Source organism: Mus caroli, unplaced genomic scaffold (assembly GCF_978045245.1).
Source record: "Mus caroli unplaced genomic scaffold, Mus_caroli_1 scaffold_10, whole genome shotgun sequence".
Classification (NCBI taxonomy): Eukaryota; Metazoa; Chordata; class Mammalia; order Rodentia; family Muridae; genus Mus; species Mus caroli.
The window spans coordinates 12,430,975-12,452,725 of NW_028227265.1; the positions used below are offsets into that span (position 1 = coordinate 12,430,975).

Here is a 21,751-nt window from a genome sequence, read left to right on the forward strand (position 1 = left end):
GAACACATACACACACAGATACGCACAGACACACACACACACACGCAGAGTCAGAGACAGACAGAGATTGAGATAGAATAGCAACAGCGAGACAGAGATAATAGGTAATAGATATCAATTTTTAATAGATATCATTTTTAAAATCTAAGAGTCCAGAGGGAAATGGCCAGACAATGGTTAGTCACTGGGTTAGAAGCAGGATTGCGGGAAAGTGTGCTCTCCTCGAGCACATTTTCAAACTGTCCCTGATGAAAAGCTAAAAGCTGGTTCCTTGTCCCTTGTCACTACCTGGTCACTTTCCCCTTTGACTCACAGAGAACATGTGGCATCCCAAGCCCGAGCTGGCGGTGCATGGCCTTTGGAAGGACAGCGTCTACAGGCGGTGTCTCTACCTTCAGCTGGAGCACGTGGAGAGGGAGCTGCAGCTGCTGGGGCCCCAAGGCTTCCTGCATCATCACAGCCATGCGCAGGCCCTCAGACAGCTACGCGTCCTGAAGGGTCACCTCTGGGGACAGCCTGGTACCCCGGCACTGGCATATCCCAGGTAATCCACTTCCTTGAATGCTCCTGCCCTCTCCAGCCTGAGGTCACCTTGTCCAGTCTTGGAAAGATGTCCACCCAGACCATGCAAGCAGAAGGGACTAGGGGTTCCCTTGAGTACCCTCAAAGCCATCAGGGGTTAAGGGGACAGGGGTACTTGCGGGAAGACACTTAGCCCTTTGCACAGAGCTTTGCTGTCCATGACCTTATTTGTGATGGTTGTTATCCAGTCTGCCATGTAGGAGCAGTGTCTCTGTCTCTCTGTGCCTCGGTTTCACTGATTGAAGTATACATCTCCTAATTCAAACCCAAAGAGTGTTTTCTTCCATTTATTTGATGTTTTGTTTGTTGACGTGCTGGGGGTTGAACCTCATCCTTGTGTGTGCTAGGGAGGTGTTTTTGTTTATTTGTTTTTTTTTTATAATCAGTAAACTTTGAAGACAGGTTATTTGATGGTGGAACTAAGTGTGCCAGGCCTGATGCATAGTCTTATAATCCCAGATACGAGGGAGGATGAAGCAGGGAGGTCACGTGTTCAAAAACAGCTTGAGCTACACAGCCAGCTCAAAGCAAAGCTGCGTGTCTTAATTACGGTTACTACTGCTTCGAAAACTGGGGAGGAAAGGGTGTGTGTGGCTTCTGCTTTGCTGTTCATCACTGCAGGAAGTCAGGGCAGGAACTCAAGCAGGGCAGAAACCTGGAGGCAGGAGCTGATGCAGGAGTCATGGGGGTAGGGGGGATGCTGCTTACTGGCTTGCACCTCGTGGCTTGCTCCCCTATCCATGACTGATTAAGAAAATGCCTTACAGGTTTGCCGACAGCCCGATATTAGGGAGATATGTTCTGAATGGGGGCTCTCTCCTCTGAGGACTCCAGCAATGTCAAGTTGACTTAAAACTACCCAGTGTTTTGGTTGGTTGGTTGACACTTGTTCTTTTGTTTTTGCTTGCACTTAAGGCTGTGCTGCTAGCTTATGTGCCTGCAGAGAATTGGGAGTTACAGACAGTGGTGAGCAGCTGTGTGTGTGTGTGTGTGTGTGTGTGTGTGTGTGTGTGTGTGTGTGTGTGTTATAGATCAGTGGTAATAGACTGGAGACCCAAGGGCTGTCTCTCCATAGCTCACACTCACACAGCTTTTGGTAGCCAACAAATACAAACGTTGTTATTAATTATTCAGAAAATGACCCTTCTTGGGAGGTCTTCTGAGGTAGTCTAGGATGATCCTGTGTTATGCCTGGAATGTGTTTTTAATATTCCCCCCTCCAAAAGGAAAGCGGGGTGGTGTAAGACAGATGGGGTGTGCCAGACACAATGGAGAGAGTTGTTGAAAGCAGCTGATAAGTGCTAGGGGGGGTGGGGTGGGGCTGCTGGCTTGATGCCTTTTGTATGATGAGACTCTTTTATAATAAAAGATTTTTTAATGATATAAAACCAGCCTTCTAGGCTTGCTGGTAGAGACTGCCCCCTAGTCAGGACTGGACAAACGGCAGCCTAGAGAGCAGCTCTTTTTTTTTTTTTTTTAAGATAGATTTATTTATTTATTTATTTATTTATTTATTATATGTAAATATACCGTAGCTGTCTTCAGACACTCCAGAAGAGGGCATCAGATCTTATTACAGGTGATTGTGAGCCACCATGTGGTTGCTGGGATTTGAACTCAGGACCTTCGGAAGAGCACTTAGTGCTCTTAACCGCGGAGCCATCTCTCCAGCCCTAGAGAACAGCTCTTTCAGGCAGGTACAAATTATAGAGGAGAAATAGATTATCAGAGGTCAAGTGGCTTGCACAAGGCCATTTGGAGGATGAGAACAGATGGGTCTTCTGGTGGCATCCTAACTGTGTCGGTCTAACCTCTTTTATAGCACGCCTCGGGTCAGCAAGTCCCCTCGTGGCCTGCCCTGGTGGTGTGTCCTAGTCGGCTGGCTCCTGGTGGCGACCACCAGCGGGGTGGCGGCCTTCTTCACGATGCTGTACGGCCTGCACTATGGAAGAGCCAGCTCCCTCAGGTGGCTCATCTCCATGGCTGTGTCCTTTGTGGAGAGTGTGTTCATCACCCAGCCCCTGAAGGTCAGAACTCCCCGCTTCAAAGTGTCTGCCCACCCCTGCTATCCACCTTTACCCTCCTGTGGTCAGTTCTTTCTCAAGCATAGCTATTATTTTTTTCATGTTCATTTGGCAAACACGTGAGCTACTACCTCTGCCCTGACCCTGGAGCAGGGATATCAGATAGTACCATAATAGCCCAAAAAGACTTGTCCCCCATTACCAGAGCTAACACTTCTGTATCATCATCATCCTTAGGATTGTGGGAAAATGTATAGGTGAGAACTCATAAAGCTGGGAATGTAATTCAGAAACAGAGCGCTTGCCTAGCGTGCACAAGGTCCTATATATATATATATAATCAGTGTATGTGTGTATATATATACACACATACATATATATATACGTATGTGGGTGTGTGTATATATATGTGTGTGTATGCATGTATGTATGTATCCTTAGAAACTTCTGAATATTAAATGAGAGAAGATAGCAGTTTAAAGGACTGTTCCCTTCAGAAACTTGCTCCCGTTCCCCAAGATGTTACAGTTATATGGGAGCATATTAGCCTTGGGTACTAAGCCCAGACTTAGAACTGGCAGGGAACAGGGACAGACCTGCCTCTGCAAAGAGCCAGGCAGCTGCCAGTGGGCAGGGGACCAGGAAAATTGTAAAAGTAAAGCGGCTGTTTACTTGATTTTGTTTGGTTTTTGAGACAGGGTTTTCCTCTGTAGCCCTGGCTAGCCAGGGACTCAATATGTAGCTCAGACTCTCTCTGAATTGATGGCAGTCCTCCTGCGTCAGCTACCCAAGTGCTGAAACTGTAAATATGTACTACTACCATACCCAGCCCCTGGAATTTTTACTCCTGTGGAACATCTCAAATCCTTCCTCTATCTACCCTGCTATTCTACCCTAAGTTGTATGTATGTATGTATGTATGTATGTATGTATGTATGTATGTATTGATCATCTACACACACACACACACACACACACACACACACACACACACATATATATATATATATATATATATATATATATATATATATATATATACCAATATCCCAAGGTGGTCACAAATTCTTTAGCTGAGGCTGGCCTCAAACTTCTGATTTTCCAGCCTCCACCTCCCTAGTGCTGGGATTGCAGGTGTGTGCTGTCATAGTCTGTTAATGTAGACACTCCATTCATGTTGCTGGAGATGAAACCAGGGTTTTGTGCATGCCAGGCAAGCACTCTGCCAACTGAACTACCTTCCCAGTCCTGAATGGTCTTTTCAGTAAGACTCAAAAGCTTGACAATTTCCACCAGCCAAGGCTAGAAGACTAGAGCTGGGGTGTGTCCCCAGTGATCCAAATCAAACCACAGGGTCCCCTTCACTTGGGCATAACAGACAGATGGGTTGCAGGTTGTATCAGCTGATGCAGAGCTTCGGGGATGGGGTGAGATGGAGTCAGAAGTGAGAGATGTTCTGGATGGCTGGGCAGCAAAGTGGGAAGCTCTGGGAAGTTTCAGGGCTTGTCAGCCTTTTGACTGGTGGTAGCCCTCTGTCCATACTGACCTCCCTCTGTGAGAATGGCTGATCCTTCGGTCTTGGGCCTTGAAGAGGTCCCTGTAGCCTCCGGCTCACATGAGGTGATTTCCAGGTGCTGGGCTTTGCTGCTTTCTTTGCGCTGGTCTTGAAGAGAGAAGATGATGAAGAGACCTTGCCCTTATTTCCAGGACATCTGTCTAGCCCAGGTAATAGGGCCTGGTATGTGGAGACAGGGGCTTAACCACCCAGTGACAGACAAGGCTGAGTAGGTCAGCTGAGGTGTCCTGGGCCTTGGGCACTCTCAGACATTATCTTTACAAGGGACTTATCAGCCATTCCAGAGTAGCCAAACAAGAGATACCCTTCTTTCTTTCTTCCTTCCTTCCTCCCTCCCTCCCTCCCTCCCTCCCTCCCTTTCTTCCTTCCTTCCTTCCTTGGAGCCTTATTCCTTCCCTTCCTTTCTTTCTTCCTGATAACCCAGCATAACCTTTTAACCAGGGGTGTGTCATTGGGGATAGAGCAGGCTGTATTCTTTTTAGAGACAGACCTACACATCCAGGCCTTGAACTTGGTATATAACTGAAAATGAATTTGCATTCAGACGTCCCCAACCCATTGCCACCTCCAGGCATGTGCCACCAAGCCAGTTTATGTGGTGCTGGGGACAAAACACAGGCACTCTACCAAAGGAGCTACATTCTCAGCTCTATATAGTATGCTGGATACCAAGGTGTGGATGCCTGAAATTTCAAAGGAAAGGAAAGCCTTCAGTCAGCATGGGTAGGCTGCAGAGAGAGGCCACACAGTCGACTTCTGGGACACAAAGTCTGCAGTCTGTAACCAAGGGTCCAGGCTGTCCCTGCTGGTTTTGGTAAACAAAGATTAATGGGAACAATGCTGGTCTAAGAGGCCCCTGGTCAGTCCTCCCCAACCCCCCACCTCACCCCTCCTTACCAATGGAGCTCTCAAAGGAAGGAAAGAAGAGCTTTCCTCAGACAGATGAGCAAACAAAACAGAATCAATAAGTAACCTTGACATTAGCAAAGATAAAGCAGAAGCCAGTGCACTCAGGAGCACACAGAGATTACAAGCCCTGCTCATGAGCACCGAGGTTCGCCCGGTCCCAGGCTTGTATGCTTCCATTCCAGGGTAGAGTTTTGGCTTTGCACATACAAAAAAAAAAAAAAAAAAAAAAAAAAAAAATCCCATTTCTCAACAACCAAAATCTCCTTTTTCAATGAAAGGGTAATTTCTCCCTGAAGAGATGCCAGCTTCCCAGCCTAGCAGATTTTCCTCCCATCATTCTTTTGGCGAGTCTTCAAGGAAGAGCTGGCTCTGTTTCAGGCAGCGATGGGTTCCGTAGCATAATCGACATAAAATTCACTCACTGTTGGATGTAATTCATTGCTTCTAGTAAATTCAGAGGACTACATAACTGTGACTGTGATTTAAAACATTTCATCCCCAAGAAGGGTTCTTTCAGTAGAAGTGTGGATTCCAGCAGGGTGGTAGATAACAAATGCTGGGGATAGGAGAGGCAGACATAACACACCCAATAGATGGGCCATCAGACACCTATCAGAATGGCTGGTGGCAACACCTGGTTTCCCTGTCACATGGGGGACTGTTTCCTGTCCTCCCGTCCACAGATCCCTGGGTCTTGTTCCGATCACGGAGGCACAGCATGGAGCGCGCTTACCAGCCTCCTCCCATGGCTGCAATCGAGAAGATGAAAACCACTCGCCTCAAGGAGCAGAAAGCATTTGCTCTCATCAGAGAGATCCTGGGTGGGCAACTTCCCGCGCCTGGTGCCCCAGACACACTGAGTGCCCTCTGATGAACCCCTTGCTGTCCCTAGGCCTCAGTTTCTGTAGATAGCTACTTGTCCTGACTTTTCTGCCTGAAGTCTTTTAAGCTCTTGGTTTGAAGTTTGCGTCCCCTACTGTGGTCTTACCCTCTTGGGTTCCCTCTCCCGTGTAATGGTTTCTGTGGCTCCTGAGATCCAATGCTTCTACTGTGTCTTTTGTTCTGTCCTATCTTTTCCACTGCCTGGAATGTCCCCGCCCTCCTCCCCACCTTTCCTTCTGGCTAATTCTTCCCATTCTCTAACTCTTAGAGCTTGTCTTTAGAGAGGACCCTCCCCTCCCCGTTGCTCCCCGCCAGAGCTTTCAGTGTTTTCCTGATTCCCCTAAAGCAGATGTGGGTGGTTAGGGTTCACTAGCAAGGGGATCTCAGGCAGATGGGTCGGAGGGGAAGTACCCCAGAGAAAGGAAAGAAGCCAAGAAATAGGGGTCGATGGTTCAGTTCTGCTGGAGACCGTGAGGAGAATGGGAGCCCCCCACTCCCAATTTTCCTATGCATTATCATTATTGGTGTCCATCTAGGCCCAGCAGGGGACTGGGTGGTGGTGCCTCCTGGTGCAGATCTCCAGCCCACGGCTGGAGGGTGTGGCTCAGTAGGAATCTGTACCCTGCCTCGATTGTTATGTATGACTTTCTGATCTAAAGACAAGAAGACCCTGCCTGTCTTCCATGGACGCCATGAGCACAGGATCATATTTGTTGCTCCATCACTGTATTGGCAGTGTAAGACTCTGTCAAGCCTTGGCTTACCGGGGACTTCCTGAGTGAACCACGGGGAGTCAGAGTTGATGACTAAAGCAAGAGGAATTTTATTGGTCCAACATGTTGGGGTTGAACTGCACCAAGCAGTTTGTTCAGTGAGCTTTTTATAGTTTTCAGTGCAGCAGCCATTAGGCACAATGTGATTGGCAGAACAATGTGACTTTTTTCTTTTTTTTTTATTTTTATTTTTTTATTTTTTGAGACAGGGGTTTCTCTGTGTAGCCCTGGTTGTCTTGGAACTCACTTTGTAGACCAGGCTGGCCTCGAACTCAGAAATCCACCTGCCTCTGCCTCTGCCTCCAGAGTGCTGGGATTAAAGGCGTGCACCACCTCGGCCAGCTACAATGTGACTTTTTAAACTGATTGGTCTTTAGGGAATGAGGTGGCAAGGACTTCCCTTGTCTGAAGGTGGGCAATGTCTGTCCTGAGGAATGTGTCCCCACCTGCAGGTCATTCCCCTCCTGTAGTCAGAGGAATGTTAACTGCTTCTCCCTTCTGGAGGGGCAAGCTTTCTGTGACCTCCCCAAAGTTCCAGAGCTGACCTTTTCATTAGCAATGCCACAGGGCAGGGGCCTGGTTTTAACAGTTCTGTCTTAAATACAGGGATAGGGGTCTGCAGGGGGCTCAGTAGGTAAGACTGAAAACTTTGCAAGCATGAAGCCCTAGTTTAGATTCCCAGCACGTGTGTAAAAACAACAACACAGATGTGGTTGCATGTACTTTCAACCCTGGTGCTAATGGAGGATGATGGTTGCCAGCCTCGATCTGGGGTCAGGGCCAGACCTCGTCCCAAGGGGAAAGGTGGAGAGTTATAGAACATGAAACTCCACACTGTCCTCTGGTCACCCACACGTATGTGCATACACAGCACACTTGAAAATGAAAAAGAAGCTAACTGGTTCTGGGGTTTAGCTTAGTGGGAGAGTGTTCCTTTAGCAAGCCCAGGCTCCGCAGTCAGAAGTCAATTCCCAGCTCATTCCTAGAAAGCCAGGCAATTTGCTACTCAAGCCTGGTGGTCTGGCTTCACTCCCTAAAACCCATCGTGGAAGTAGGGAATGGGGTTCTGCATGCTACCCTCTAACCGATGCACATGCTGTGGCATACACACGTTCACACTCTTGTACACACAAGAATAACACACAAATAGTTTTGAAGAGAAGGTCAAGCATGGCGGGTTTGGGCCTATAATTCTAGTGCTGGGAGGATCAGGAATTTATGGCTAGTATCGTAGGTGTAGCAAGTTCAATGCCAGCCTGGGATGTGAGACCCTGCTTAAAAGAAACACAGCAAGACTCCCTGGTTGGGTCTCGTTCTAAAAGCTTTATAAGCATTAGCTGGTCCTCCCACTTCAATCCCAGGCCTTAAAGTTATCATCTGAATGAAGAGGAATAAACCACAAAGAGGCACCTGTAGAGAGGAAGAAGCAGGATCTCTTTGTCTGTGTATCTCCCTCCAGCAAAAGCTGGGCTGTGAGCCCTCCAGGGCTCTAAGTCCAGTGTGGTCCCTTTCCTCCTTGAGCTTGGTGGGAGTCAAGGACCCGCCTGACAGGCTGTGCATCCTTTCCAGCCTACCTGGCTTTCCTGTGGATGCTGCTGCTGGTGGCCTATGGGCAAAGGGACCCCAATGCTTACCACTTCCACCGACATCTGGAACGCAGCTTCAGTCAAGGCTTTTCGCCTGTCCTGGGCTTCAGAGGGTTCTTCGAATGGGCCAACACCACACTAGTGAAGAACCTATATGGTCATCACCCAGGTAGTCCCCTAACCCTGAGACAGCGTGTCAGGCCCCCTTGTGCATGTAACCGTGTGGGAACAGCTATAAGTCACTGACAGCATAAAACCACAAGAGCCGCATGATCATATCAGGAGACTGGTGTGAACTGATGACCATCTTGCGTGAGAGGTAGGAAGCCTAAACTGTCTTGGCAAGTACAGTGTCCAGGCAGGAGAAAGGACATGAGGTGACAAAGCCAGTATACCACGGAACTGCAAAGTCCAAGCAACTGCAAGGTGTTGGGTGTGAGTACTGTGGGATACCTGTGTGAAGGGTGGGTGTGGAGCTGTGTGGAAGAGAGGGACAGGGAGGGGAGGTTGTGGGAGAGCTCTATCGATCACGTTTATCCTCATGGAGAAGAGGCACCAGGGAGCTTTCTACACAAGGAGGCAACACAAACCTGTGGGGCAAGAAGCATTACTCTAGAAGTAGGCAGAGGCAGGAGTCAGGATGCTAGAGAGACAGAGAGGATGGGGACAGATGTGGGATACAGGAGAAGGGGATAGGAAGTACTGTTAGGATGTGGTGCCTGTTAGGAAGTGAGGGTTGGGAAGGACACAGATGGTGTTCAGGCTGACAGAGTTGGGATATAGAAAGAAAGAATGAATGAATGTAGAACATACAGTGTTCAAGTTGCAGAAATGGTGGGGTAATGCATGGATTAGATATTTTCATGATAACGAGGCAGTAGTTGGCCCAGGAAAGGAAGCTGACACATAACCACCCTTCAGCGATGCAGTTTATTAGGAGAAAGGGCTCAGGACCATGATGGGCCCCAAGGCTGGGGGAGAACGTTAGACAGAAAATGGCACAGCTTATGGGAGAGCCAAGGCCGTGAGGCGAGGGAAGAAGACTTCCTTTTACAACCTGAGAGGGCTTCATTAAGGATAAGAATGGGGTGGGGGTTGGGAAGGCGGCTTGCATCTTTAATCCCAGGACATGGGAGGCAGGAGGCAGAGGCAGGTGAATCTCTGTGAGTTCTAGGACAGCCAGGGCTATAGAGAGAGCCCACGGGGGGGGGGGGGTGGATGGGGGGGTGGTAGTGGTGGTGGTGAAGAGAGATTAGGGTAGAGAGAGAGAGAGAGCATGAAGAGCACCATGGGAGGAGCGGTGGAGAGAGGAGGAGGCCAGAGAAGTGCCTTCAGAGAGAACCCCCAGGGCAGTCCTGTGAGTCTTCCAAGAAATCTAAAGGACAATCCCCAGAACATAGACTTTTATATGCTTTAGGGGGTGGGGAAGTTTTGTGTAATGTGATTTCATTCAGAATAGCGTACAAGGAGCATGGAAGAGCCTGTGTACAGGTTAGGACCATAAACCAGGAGCCATAAAACCACAGCACAGAAATACTGCTCGAATCTATCCCAGAGAGAGCCGCATGGAGGTGTGACCTAATCCCTTCTCAAGAGTGCCCAGGGTCTTAAAGAGGAAGGGCCATGTTCTAACAGAATGCATCCTACCCTTCTCTCTCTCTCTAACGGATACACCCACGTGTGCCTCTGGGTGGGGGAGCCTGGGAGGAGTTAGAATGCTTTCAGATGCTACACTTGCCCTCCTGGTTGGTTCTCATCTTTAGGCTTTGTCACTGACGGGAACTCTAAGTTGGTTGGCAGTGCCCACATTCGCCAAGTAAGGGTCCAGAAAAGCTCTTGCGCTGTTGCCCAGCAATTACAGGATTCTCTGGATGGATGCCGTGGGCCATATTCCCTGGGTGTTGAAGACCTGGTAGACTATGGAGAAGGCTGGAATGCCTCTGCCCACAATAACAGCAATGGCTTCCCTCAGGCGTGGCGGTACCAGAGCCAGAGCCAACGCCGCGGTTATCCCATGTGGGGCAAACTTACCCTGTACGGGGGAGGAGGCTATGTGGTCCCCTTGGGGACTGATCACCAAAGCGCCTCAAGGTAAGAGACACTTGGTTCTTTTCTGGCTCAGTGATGCTATTTGTTAAAAGTGCCTGGTGGGCTGGAGAACGCAGCCTCCAAAATAAGGCCAGGCAGAGTTCATTCGGGCCACTCTGGGAGGGGAAGGGTGAGCAAGAATCATTCAGGAAGTATTCTAGACCCTAGGTATCCCACGCACACCCCCAGACCTGGGAGGCAAGGGCAGCTATTACTACTAAGCATGCATGTATGTGCACACCCGTAATTTCATTTTCTCAGCCTAGGGAGACTGATGCTACTGCCATTGTGAATGAGGAGACAAACTTCTGAAGAAGTTAGTCTCTTAGCCAAGAGGCAGTTGGGATTTGAACTCACCTCCCTCTGCTGCCCCAGGGCATGTTGCTCTTTTTATTATGCCAGGCTGAGTTCTCCAGGACCTAGTCCCATGTAAGGTGCCATCCAGAGGAGCCCCCATAGTTGCAGCTACTGCCTGGGTCCCCATGCCTTGTGAGGTTCCTCTGGAACACTATAGCTCTCTGACTTAAAAGAAGCATTCTACTTCCCTGGATGGGGCACAGCCAAGCACACCCAGCTTTTCAGATGTAGCTGACAGAGCCTGAGAGCCTGTATTCACAACATGCTACAGATGTTGGCTGGAGGCCCCTCCTTGAGAACCTCTGTTCTAATGTTCAGGAGACCATACAAGCTAACACACCTGGTGGCTGGCAAATGGTGACTGTCCCCCGAAAGCTAGCCACTTAGCCCGGAATCAGAGCAGAGGAGAAGGTTTAGACAGTAAGCCCTAGCTCATCCAAAGGTTCAAGGGCAGGGGACCTCCCGAGAACGAAGGTGCCCAAGCACTCCCTTCCTCCCTCCGCAGAATTCTCCAGTACCTCTTTGACAACAGCTGGCTGGATGCCCTGACCAGAGCAGTGTTTGTGGAGTTCACTGTCTACAACGCCAACGTCAATCTGTTCTGCACTGTCACACTCACACTGGAGACTAGCGGCCTAGGTAAGAGCCACCTCTCCTGGAAAGCCTCACCCTGGATCCCCACCCACATTGCTGGGTCCTGCTGCCTCAGGGATTGGGGTCCAGGAAGTTGTGGTAGGGGGTCTGGGCTCACCTCACAATGGGTCCTGAATCTCTGGGTCCCAGACAGCAAGGCATCAGTGGTACCCCAGCTGACTATCCTTTCTCCTTTCTTACTCCAGCCTGGTCTCTCTCTCCATCCCCTCACCCTCCCCTCCCCCCCCCCCATTCCCTCTCTCCCTCCCACCCCACCCCACCCCTTTTTGTGTGTGTGTGTGTGTTTTTCGAGACAGGGTTTCTCTGTGTAGCCCTGGCTGTCCTGGAACTCACTCTGTAGAACAGGCTGGCCTTGAACTCAGAAATCCACCTGCCTCTGCCTCCCAAGTGCTGGGATTAAAGGCGTGTACCACCACTGCCTGGCAAAATGTGTAGCCCAGGCTGGTCTTGACCTCGTGATCTTTCTGCCTCTGTCTCCTTCAGCAAATCCTACTGGCATGCACCACCACAACTGGCTCTTTCTTTCATTATCTTAAGGGAAACCAGCGGAGTGAGAGGGTGTGCCACCACTCCTGGCTTAAGAGTCGTGTTTTTAACCCTTCACATTTGAACACAACCCTTTTTTTTTTTTTAATTATTTCAAATTTATTTATTTATTTATTTATTTTTAAAGATTTATTTATTTATTATATGTAAGTACACTGTAGCTGTCTTCAGACACTCCAGAAGAGGGCGCCAGATCTCATTACGGATGGTTGTGAGCCACCATGTGGTTGCTGGGATTTGAACTCTGGACCTTCGGAAGAGCAGTCGGGTGCTCTTACCCTGAACACAACCCTTTCTGCTTATTCTTTTCCCATCTGCCATCTTTTTAAAATTTTTTTACAAGCTACCAAAACCAAAAATCAACCTAAAACCTTCTCAGCTAACACTAAATTTGCCCAGAACTCAACTTTCTCTCTGTTAAACACTGAACATTTAATAAATATTCAATTGCTATTTTATTTGTTTGCCTATTTTGAGACAGAGTCCCAGGTAGCCCAGATGGGCTTCAAACTTATCATACTCTCTACTTCCTGACTACTGAGACTATTATTGGGGAGCTACCACACAGCCTAAATTTTAAAAACATATATTTTATTCTTTTAGAATTTCACACATGCATACAGTATGATGCATATGGTGTATTTTTATCAGACTATGCCCACTACATTAAACACACACATTTTGTGTGTGTGTGTGAAAGAGGAGAGAGAGAGAGAGAGAGAGAGCGAATTTTGCTACAAGGCCCTTGTTGGCCTAGAGCACAGTTTTCAGCCCATCTTCCTGGCACACTGAGGTGAGGGCTGGCTTTATGTTCTGATGCCAGCCTTACGAGTCAAATCGGCTTAAAATGTTATCTCATAAACCAGCATGTAGGAAAAGCCTGAGATTCCAGCACCAGGCAGAGGTGAAGAGTCAGAACCCCAAGGTCATCTTTGAGTTCAAGGACAGCTTGAGATAGGTGAGTCTGTCTCAAAAAGCAAAATTAACAACAAAAGATTTTCACTCAATTTTAATGGAAAAAATAAAACCAAAACTAAACTGAAAAGAACGTGTGGAAAAGACACAGGCTGAGGCATGGTGGCTCACGCCTTTAGTCCCAGCATTTAGCAGAGGCAGGCAGATGTCTGTGAGTTCAAGGCCAGCTTCGTCTACACAGGGACTTCCAGGTCAACTAGGGGTATAGTGAGATCATGTCTCAAACTAAAAAAAAGAAAGGTTTATCAGGGATGGCAGATAACTCGCAGGAAGGTTGGCTTGCGGTATGGACCACTTGATGATCTTCAGGGAAACTCCGTGAGGATGATGGCATCAATGGGCAGTGTAGGGAGGCTGGTAGAAGATGCTGGGTGGATGGGCTCTTTGAGGCGCTGTGCACACACATCTACCGCAGAGGTGGAAGGTCTCCTGGGCCTTCTGGGGCAGCTCCCTTAAGGATTGTCCGCTGTCCTTAGCCTCCTGTTCATGTCCAACTTTGTCCCTGTATCTCCTCGTCCTAAGGACGTCTGTCTTCCCCTTGCCAACCTGAGAGGGCTGCAGTTACATGTCCTGAGTCTGGTCAGAAGGTGGGACTCCAGTAGACAGGTGACAGGAGGTACCTTTCTCCCCAGGTACCTTCTTCTCACACGTGACCCTGCAGAGCCTGCGCCTGTACCCCTTCACGGATGGCTGGCATCCCTTCGTGGTGGCGGCAGAGCTCACTTACTTTCTCTTTCTCTTCTACTACATGGTGGTGCAGGTGAGGCGGGTAAGGGCTGGGGGGGGGGGGGGCGGGGCAGAGATAAGGAGGCTCATCCCTTTGCCTTCCCACCTCCAGAGGCAGGGGTCTGAGGCAGGAGCAAAAGGGTTTTTTGTCTGTTTTCTGTTTGTTTTTGTTCCGGGTGCTTGCCTGGTAGACCTCTTGCTCCTGACTATGGTAAGAAGGACTAGGGTAGGTATTCCCAAGGAACTGACACCTCAGGCTTGGTCCTTGCTAGGGGTAGGCGGGTCTGCATTGGTCCTGTGCTTTCTGACTTGAAACGTTCCAAAGTCTAAGGGAAGTGGAGGTGACTGCCCCTAAGGCTGGGGGGTTCTCTGAACTTGGCATGTGGGGTTCTTCTTCTTAGCATCTTCTGTCCTCACCTGTGGGCCTAGTACCCTTAACCACCTTCACTACTATGTTGCACTATGAGAGTTTAAAGATGTCACAACCTTACCTGAAGTGGATGGGGAGTTCTCCTTCCCCTCAAATGTACACGAGATATCTAAATGGGGCAATGGGGCATCCTGGTTACCTACCACTGCCTACACCAATGTGTACATTTCTTGCCTTGCCTTGCCTTTTTTTTTTTTTTTTTCCGTTCAGTCATTCTGTTTGGGAGGCAGGGTCTCACTCTGTAACTTGAGGTAATTTGGAATGTACTATGTATCTTATAGGCTACAATCTTCTTGTCTTGGCCTCCTAAGTTCTGGGATTCCAGGTGTGAGCCACGGTGCCTGGCCTAACCTAACAACTTCTTTAAAGTCAGGACAGGCTGGTGAGATGGCTCAGTGGGTAAGGACACTTGCTACTGAGCCTGATGATCTGAGTTTCACATGGTAGAAGAGAACTTACTTCTATAAGTTGTCATCTGACACATCACACACACACACACACACACACACACACACACACACACACACACACACACATAACACATATACGCACGCAAGCATGCACCAACCATGAAGAAAGAAAATCAGGATGGAACTTTTTTTTTGATGGAACTTTTGATGTTTGCCTATGAAGCAGGTACTATGCTAAGGATACTATGTGCTTTCTTAACAAAAGAAAGGTCATCTTGGCTCGGGCTTTCAGAGGAAGACACAAAAGCCCATACACCTTATTTACCTTACTTACTATGGCTACCTGCTTGCTAGACAAGTGTTTTATCGGTGAGCTATACTCTCAGGCCCCAAATCCAGAATTTGAAGTCAGAGTCTGTCATCTGACCTTCACCCTAATCTCCCATGAGGCAACCCCTTACAGCAGGGTACTCAAATGGTTACGGCAAATACCTGTAATCCCAGACCTTGGGAAGCAGAGGCAGGGGGATTGTTAGTGCCAGGGCAGGCTCAGCTACAGAGCAAGTTCAGTGCCCTTAGCTGGGCACCTTATCAAGAGCCTATTTCAATATTAAAAAGTAAAAGATGGCTGAAGCAATAACTCAATGCCAGACCACGTGCCTAGAAAGCTTAAGACCCCAGGCTCAATCCCTGTTCTCTCTCTCTCTCTCTCTCTCTCTCAAGATTTTTTTATTTTATGTATATGAGTACACTGTCACAGTCTTCACACACCCCAGAAGAGGGCATCAGCCCCCATTACAGATGGTTGTGAGCCACCATGTAGTTGTTGGGAATTGAACTCAGGACCTCTGGGTGAGCCTGAATTATCAGGAGCAGGTTGAGGAGAGATCTCCAGGGAGTCTATGTATGTGGGGTGGGGCCAGGGTAGCATCCTCTAGAGGCCTTAGGCAGGAAGGGGCAGACATTGCCACAGCCTTAAGCAGAATCTCTCTGTACCCTTTTCCAGGGCAAGCTCATGAGAAAGCAGAAGTGGGGTTACTTTTGCAGCAAGTGGAATCTTCTGGAACTGGCCATCATCCTGGCCAGCTGGAGTGCCCTCGTGGTGTTTGTAAAGAGAACTATCCTGGCAGATCGCGACCTCCAGCACTACCGGAAGCACAGTGACGAGTATGTAGTAACTTCTCTTCTTTCTCTAGCCCTCCCCTGCCTCTCCTTCCTACACCTGTCAGAAGGAGGCTTTAAGGGTAGTCCTCCCAGATATAACTGTAGCTGCCATTAGGGCCTGACTGAGATTTACGACACTGGAGAGGATTTTTGCATTTTTTTGTTTTTGTTTTTAAATTAGCGTTTATTAATTGCTACAAAATTATAAATGTGTGCTATAAATATGTAACAGTGGCTTTCGTTGTAGCATGTTCTTATTTATTTATTTAATCTATATGAGTGTGCTGTAGCTGTCATCAGACACACCAGAAGAGGGCATCGGATCCCATTACAGATGGTTGTGAGCCACCATGTGGTTGCTGGGAATTGAACTCAGGACCTCCGGAAGAGCAGTCAGTGCTCTTAACCACTGAGCCATCTCTCCAGCCCTCTTTGTGGCATTTTCATACATGCATCTAATATACTCTGATCATATTCTCTCTCTCTCTCTCTCTCTCTCTCTCTCTCTCTCTCTCTCTCTCTCTCTCTCTCTCTCGCACGCACACACACACACACTCCTCTTTTGTTCCACTTCCAGGTAGAGAGGGCTGGAAGACGATTCAGTGGCTGGGAGCATCTGCTCATGCAGATGGCCCTGAGACTCAGGTCCTCCTGCTTCCTCCCCCTAGTGCTGGGACTGCAGATGCGTGCTTCTGTGCCCCACTACAAATAAAGTTTTATCACAGTGTGGGGCACACCTGTTTGATCACATGCTGCCTGTGGCTGCTTTACTGCTACAATGGTGCTGTTGAGTCACTGAGACAGAGACCTTCTGGCCCATGGATCCCCAAGTGCGAACTCTGATCCTTTTCAGAAAGAGATAACTGTGTGGGGGCACAAAGACTGGGTTCTTGGAGGAGAGTTTGCAGCAGGTTGCCCATGGACCACAGTGTCTCAACACAATCATTCCTTCCTCCTGTCACCTTATCCTTCTATCTGGACACCCACACAGACTAGCTTGATATTTTCTTGGGTCTTGGACCAACTTTAAAGAATTCCCTTTATACAGCGAATGTCAGAAAACAGAAAAAGAAATCTGCATGTTTGTAGAAACCTAAGTAGCATCTGAGTTCATTTTTGTTTACTTTTTAAAAGACTTTTATTTACGCATTGTGTCTGTGTGAGTGCCTGTTGAATGTGTCTGGGTGCAGAAGCCAGAACAGAGCACCAGCTCCTTCCCAGAGAGAGTTAAGAACTGAACAAGGTAGGTGCTGGGAACCAAACGCAGGTCCCTTAGAAAACCAGTAAGTGTGTGTGTGTGTGTGTGTGTGTGTGTGTGTGTGTGTCTGTGTGTGTGTGTGTGTGTGTGTGTGTGTGTGTGTCTGTGTGTGTGTGTTGCTGCTGCTGCTGCTATCCAAATCCTTAAACCCCAGGCTTCACTCATCCTAGGTAACTGTCCTTCTTCTGAGCCCAGCAGGCCTAAGAGCAGCTAAGCTTTCAGTTTGAAGATTTGTTTGAAATCCATAGTTGGATTTGATGACTTTATTAATCTATGGACCAAGGGGTCTTAGGTTCTGTTTTTCAGTTTGAGGGCTTGAACCCATGCCAGGTGAGCAGTTTACAGGGACCCACACCCGACTCCAATCTTAGTTTACAGGGAACCATACCCCACCCCAATCTTAGTTTACAGGAAACCATACCCCCACCCCAATCTTAGTTTTACTTAAAGAAAGAAAAAAAACCTCTGGGTCAGGGTATCACTGGGTCGCCCAGGCTGCCTTTGAACTTGCTCTGCAGCCCATGCAGGTCTTGAACTTCTGAACTTCCTGCCTTGGCCCCTCGAATAGCTAGGGTTACAGGTCTGTCAGTCATTTTAACGGAGTCTTGGTGGTTTGGTTTTGGTTTTTATCTTCTTCAGAACCTATTAGAACTTTTTAAATAGGTATGCTGTCTTTCTACAGCAAAGGCCCAATTTATCCCATCCTCACTCCCTCTAACCCCCCACCCGGGTCTTTCTCTTTTTCCCTTCCTTTTGCTCAGGATCAAACCCAGAGTCTTGCTGTATGCTAAGTACATGCTCTACTAATGATACAACCTCCTATCCCAAGTTCTGAATTTTAATAAGATACTTTTATTTAATTTTAAAAATATTTTTATTTATATGGGAGTCTTAGGGTTTTACTGCTGTGAACAGACACCAAGGCCAAGGCAACTCTTATAAGGACAACACGTAATTGGGGCTGGCTTACAGGTCCAGAGGTTCAGTCCATTATCATCAAGGTGGGAACATGGCAGCATTCAGGCAGGCATGGTGCTGAAGGAGCTGAGAGTTCTACATCTTGTTCCAGAGACAGTTAGGAGAAGACTGGCTTCCAGGGAGCTAGGATGAGAGTCTTAAAGCTCACGCCCACAGTGACACACTTCCTCCAACAAGGCCACACCTCCTAATAGTGCCACCCTCTGGGCCAAGCTTATTCAAAGCATCACAATGGGTATTTTGCCTGAATGTATATCTGTGGATCACATGTGTGCCTGGTAGTACCCAAGGAGGCCAGAAGCCAGTGTGGGATTCTTTGGAACTGAAGTTATATTTTTGTGAAATTATATATTCTGGGTATTGGGAATTGAACCTGAGACCTGTGGAAGAACAGCTAGTGTTCTTAACCTCAGAGCCATCTCTCACACCCATTAATAAACTATCTTTTAAGCCCAAGTGATTTGTTTCATGGTCTCTGGAACCCAGTGCTTCTCAGCCCGGCTCCCAGCAGGATTCTGGAAGGAAGAGAGCTAGCTGGGCCTGTGGTTCACACTGCCTCCCAGATTTGCTCATGACATAATCCCACCCTAGTATTCATACGGAATTTTGAATATGACGGCACAGATTTAGACCGGAGGGCTTTGAGGTCAGACGCACCTGGATTCCAACTCACCCCTCCCCTCAGAAGTTGTCACGTCCATCCCTAGCTGAGTCACCTTGTGCCAACTCTCTGCCATCTGTGAGACAGGGACAGCAGGACCTGCTTTATCTTGAAGTGTAACGGCACAAAGCAAATTGGATTCTCACTTAGCACAACAAATAGGGGGACACCCCGTGCTTCTTCCATATGAGGGCAGCTGGGTACGGACACTCAAATAAGTGACCCAAAGCAGGGAGGTGAAGGCTCCAAAAAGACTCTTCTCTCCATCCTCCCAACCCCCACCCCAACAGTCATCTTTCTTTCTTTTTTCTTTTTCTTTTTTTCTTTTTTTTTTTTTTTTTTTTTGAGGCAGGGTTTCTCTGTATATCCTTGGCTGTCCTGGAACTCACTTTGTGGACCAGGATGGCCTCGAACTCAGAAATCTGCCTGTCTCTGCCTCCCAAGTGCTAGGATTAAAGGCATGTGCCACCACTACCCAGCCATAGTCATCTTTCACCATCCTTCTATAGCTCTGCAGCTAATGATCAAGACCACTGGTTAAAGGTCCTGGGAACAAACCCCTGGATCTTCAAGACCACATTATCCCCATCAGCAGCATCTTCTGCCTCCTCCTCATGATCACCATCATCATGGCCACCAGCAACATCACCTTCATCCTCATCATCACTGTTACATATCTATCACTCCATCATCACCAACACCTTCATCAGTGCCACCACCACTATCGTTCTTTCATTTTAATTGATTTATTGTCCTATTTTGATTTTTTGTTTGTTTTTGAGATGGGATCTGTACACAGCTATCACAGAACTCACTATGTAGTCCAGGCTGGATTTGAACTCACAGACATCTGCCTGCCTCTGCCTCCCAGGTGCTGGGATTACAGGTGTGCAGCACCACACCTAACATATTTATGATTATTTGTTGGGGAGCACAGACATGCCACAGCACATGTGTAGAGGGCAGAGGGCAACTTTCTTTCTTTCTTTCTTTCTTTCTTTCTTTTTTTTTTTTTTTTTTTTTTTTTTTTTGGTTTTTCAAGACAGGGTTTCTCTGTGTAGCCCTGGCTGTCCTGGAACTCACTCTGTGGACCAGGCTGGCTTTGAACTCAGAAATCCTCCTGCCTCTGTGCTGGGATTAAAGGCGTGCGCCACCACACCCAGCTAGAGGACAACTTTCAAGAGTTAGCTCTCTCCTTCCACCTGTACCTCATTTACATGGGGTCTGGGAATCAATTCAGGGAGCCAGGAGTAATGGAAATTACTTTTATCCACTGAACCACCTTGTTGGAATATCTGCTACTATTGTTCTTACCACCACCGCCACCGCCACCACCACCACCTGACTTGGGGGGAATTGGAACTTCTTTGTCTCCCAGACCACTTTCAGGACACGATGACCTCTGAGATCATGGTAAATCTATCCCTTTATCCAGGTGGACTCCAGCCATGTTCCTCTAGTATCTGAGATGGGGCCTTCTTCCCATTTTGTCCCCACAGGGGGATCAGTTTCAGCGAGACAGCAGCGGCCGATGCTGCTCTTGGTTACATCATCGCCTTCCTCGTCCTGCTGTCCACAGTGAAGCTTTGGCACCTGCTCAGGTTGAATCCCAAAATGAACATGATTACATCAGCACTGCGCCGTGCCTGGGGTGACATCTCAGGCTTTGTCGCCGTCATTCTTATCATGCTCCTGGCGTATTCCTTTGCGGTGAGTGCCTCCTGTGAGAACACCTCAGCGCAGGTCTTAGTGGAAGTAAAGGCTACTTGGTACTGCGGCCAGTCAGGGTTAGGGGGAGACTGGGAATCCAAAGGAAACAACCGAGCTTGTGAATCCAGGATCTGTTAACTGTGAGCTTATGAAACTGCCACCTCCAAGAACCAAGACTGGGAACCTTAGTAAAAAGGGGGTAAGGCGGCTTGAGATCTGAGACCAAAAGGCCCATGGTCTCTCATGACAGGCTGCTCTCTGCAGCCAGCCCTTCTCACACTCTGCTGGGTCTGATGGCCCAGTTGCTTAGAAGCCTCCAGGGTGTTTTCCAGGCACGAGTAGTGAGTGCCTACAGCGTGGATGAATCAGGCCACTCTCTCCTTGAGCTAGGCCAGGGGTGGGGAGGTGAAGGTAAGACCATGCTGTCATAAATACTTGGACTCCATAGTGCCAACATTTTTTTTTTCATTTAGCCCATCCACACTACATGTTGACAATTACATCTGTTTGACGACTGTGGACCACAGAGTCTTTGACTCTTTCTTGTTATCAAGCAATAAGGAGAGCAATGACTCCTTCTGACCTCTCCTCGCTCTCTATCCAAATACACATTCCAACTCTGGGAAGCTCAGAAGGCCCATGGCTTCCCAACACAGGCCCGGGTGCCCATTTGCCTTTGACCTTCAGCCCTACCCTGATCTCACCTCAGCCCAGCTCTGTCCAGTCCAGCAGCTGTCACCCCTCAGGACCTGTGTGGCATCAGCCCGAGAGTCTTTGTCTGCACTCTGTCCTTATCCCCGACTCCCACTGTACGTTCTAGCCATCTCTTCTCTGCCCGTTCAGCTCTCCTTCCACCTTGCATCCCACTCGGTGAGGTGCACTGAGAGAAGGGTGCAGGGTCTGCGAAAGGGTGCGTTCTCCTAAACGCTCTCCTGCAAATGCCTTGACTCTTCTGGGTCTACCCAGCCCTCCTTTTGAAAGTCAGGGACACAGCAGAAATCTTGTGGAGCCAGAAGCCACCAACTCAAAAAGAGACAGGGTTCTGAGCTTTCCCGGGACAGTCTTGGGGAAGTGAGAGAGAGTGTGGTGGGAGGAGCTCCACTATCCTCTCCTACCAAAGAGGCTGGGGCATGAGAACAGCTAGTGCCATCACTGAGTCCTTGAGCCATGACCTGATAAATGATGCAGAGGGTTGGACAAGGGGTACCTGAGCCCCTGAAATATCCAGATACTCTTGTGCTGGTGGGCACAGAAATAGCTGTCATCGGGAGGCTAAGAATACAGCCAAGGTCCTGGGTCAGACACTTCCAGAGCACATAACATACAAACCTACACATACACAAACGAATATGTGTATGTATCAATGCCCACAGAAACACACACACACTCACAATTCATATATATTCATGCATGCACAGACCCACATCTCATATTGAACTGAGTGTGTGGAAATATTCACTTA

At 48.3% G+C, this 21,751-nt stretch overlaps 1 protein-coding gene across 1 annotated transcript in view; it reads left to right on the top strand.

Moving 5' to 3' along the window:
* The window catches only part of LOC110300494 (polycystin-1-like protein 2), an 81,318-nt gene that overhangs the window by 56,905 nt on the left and 2,662 nt on the right, over positions 1-21,751 (top strand). The window contains 10 exon segments of the mRNA XM_085844258.1: positions 316-544; positions 2,405-2,609; positions 4,238-4,331; positions 5,775-5,912; positions 8,316-8,501; positions 10,096-10,423; positions 11,283-11,416; positions 13,585-13,712; positions 15,525-15,685; positions 20,079-20,289. Of these exon segments, the coding sequence (XP_085700384.1) occupies positions 316-544; positions 2,405-2,609; positions 4,238-4,331; positions 5,775-5,912; positions 8,316-8,501; positions 10,096-10,423; positions 11,283-11,416; positions 13,585-13,712; positions 15,525-15,685; positions 20,079-20,289 (1,814 nt within the window).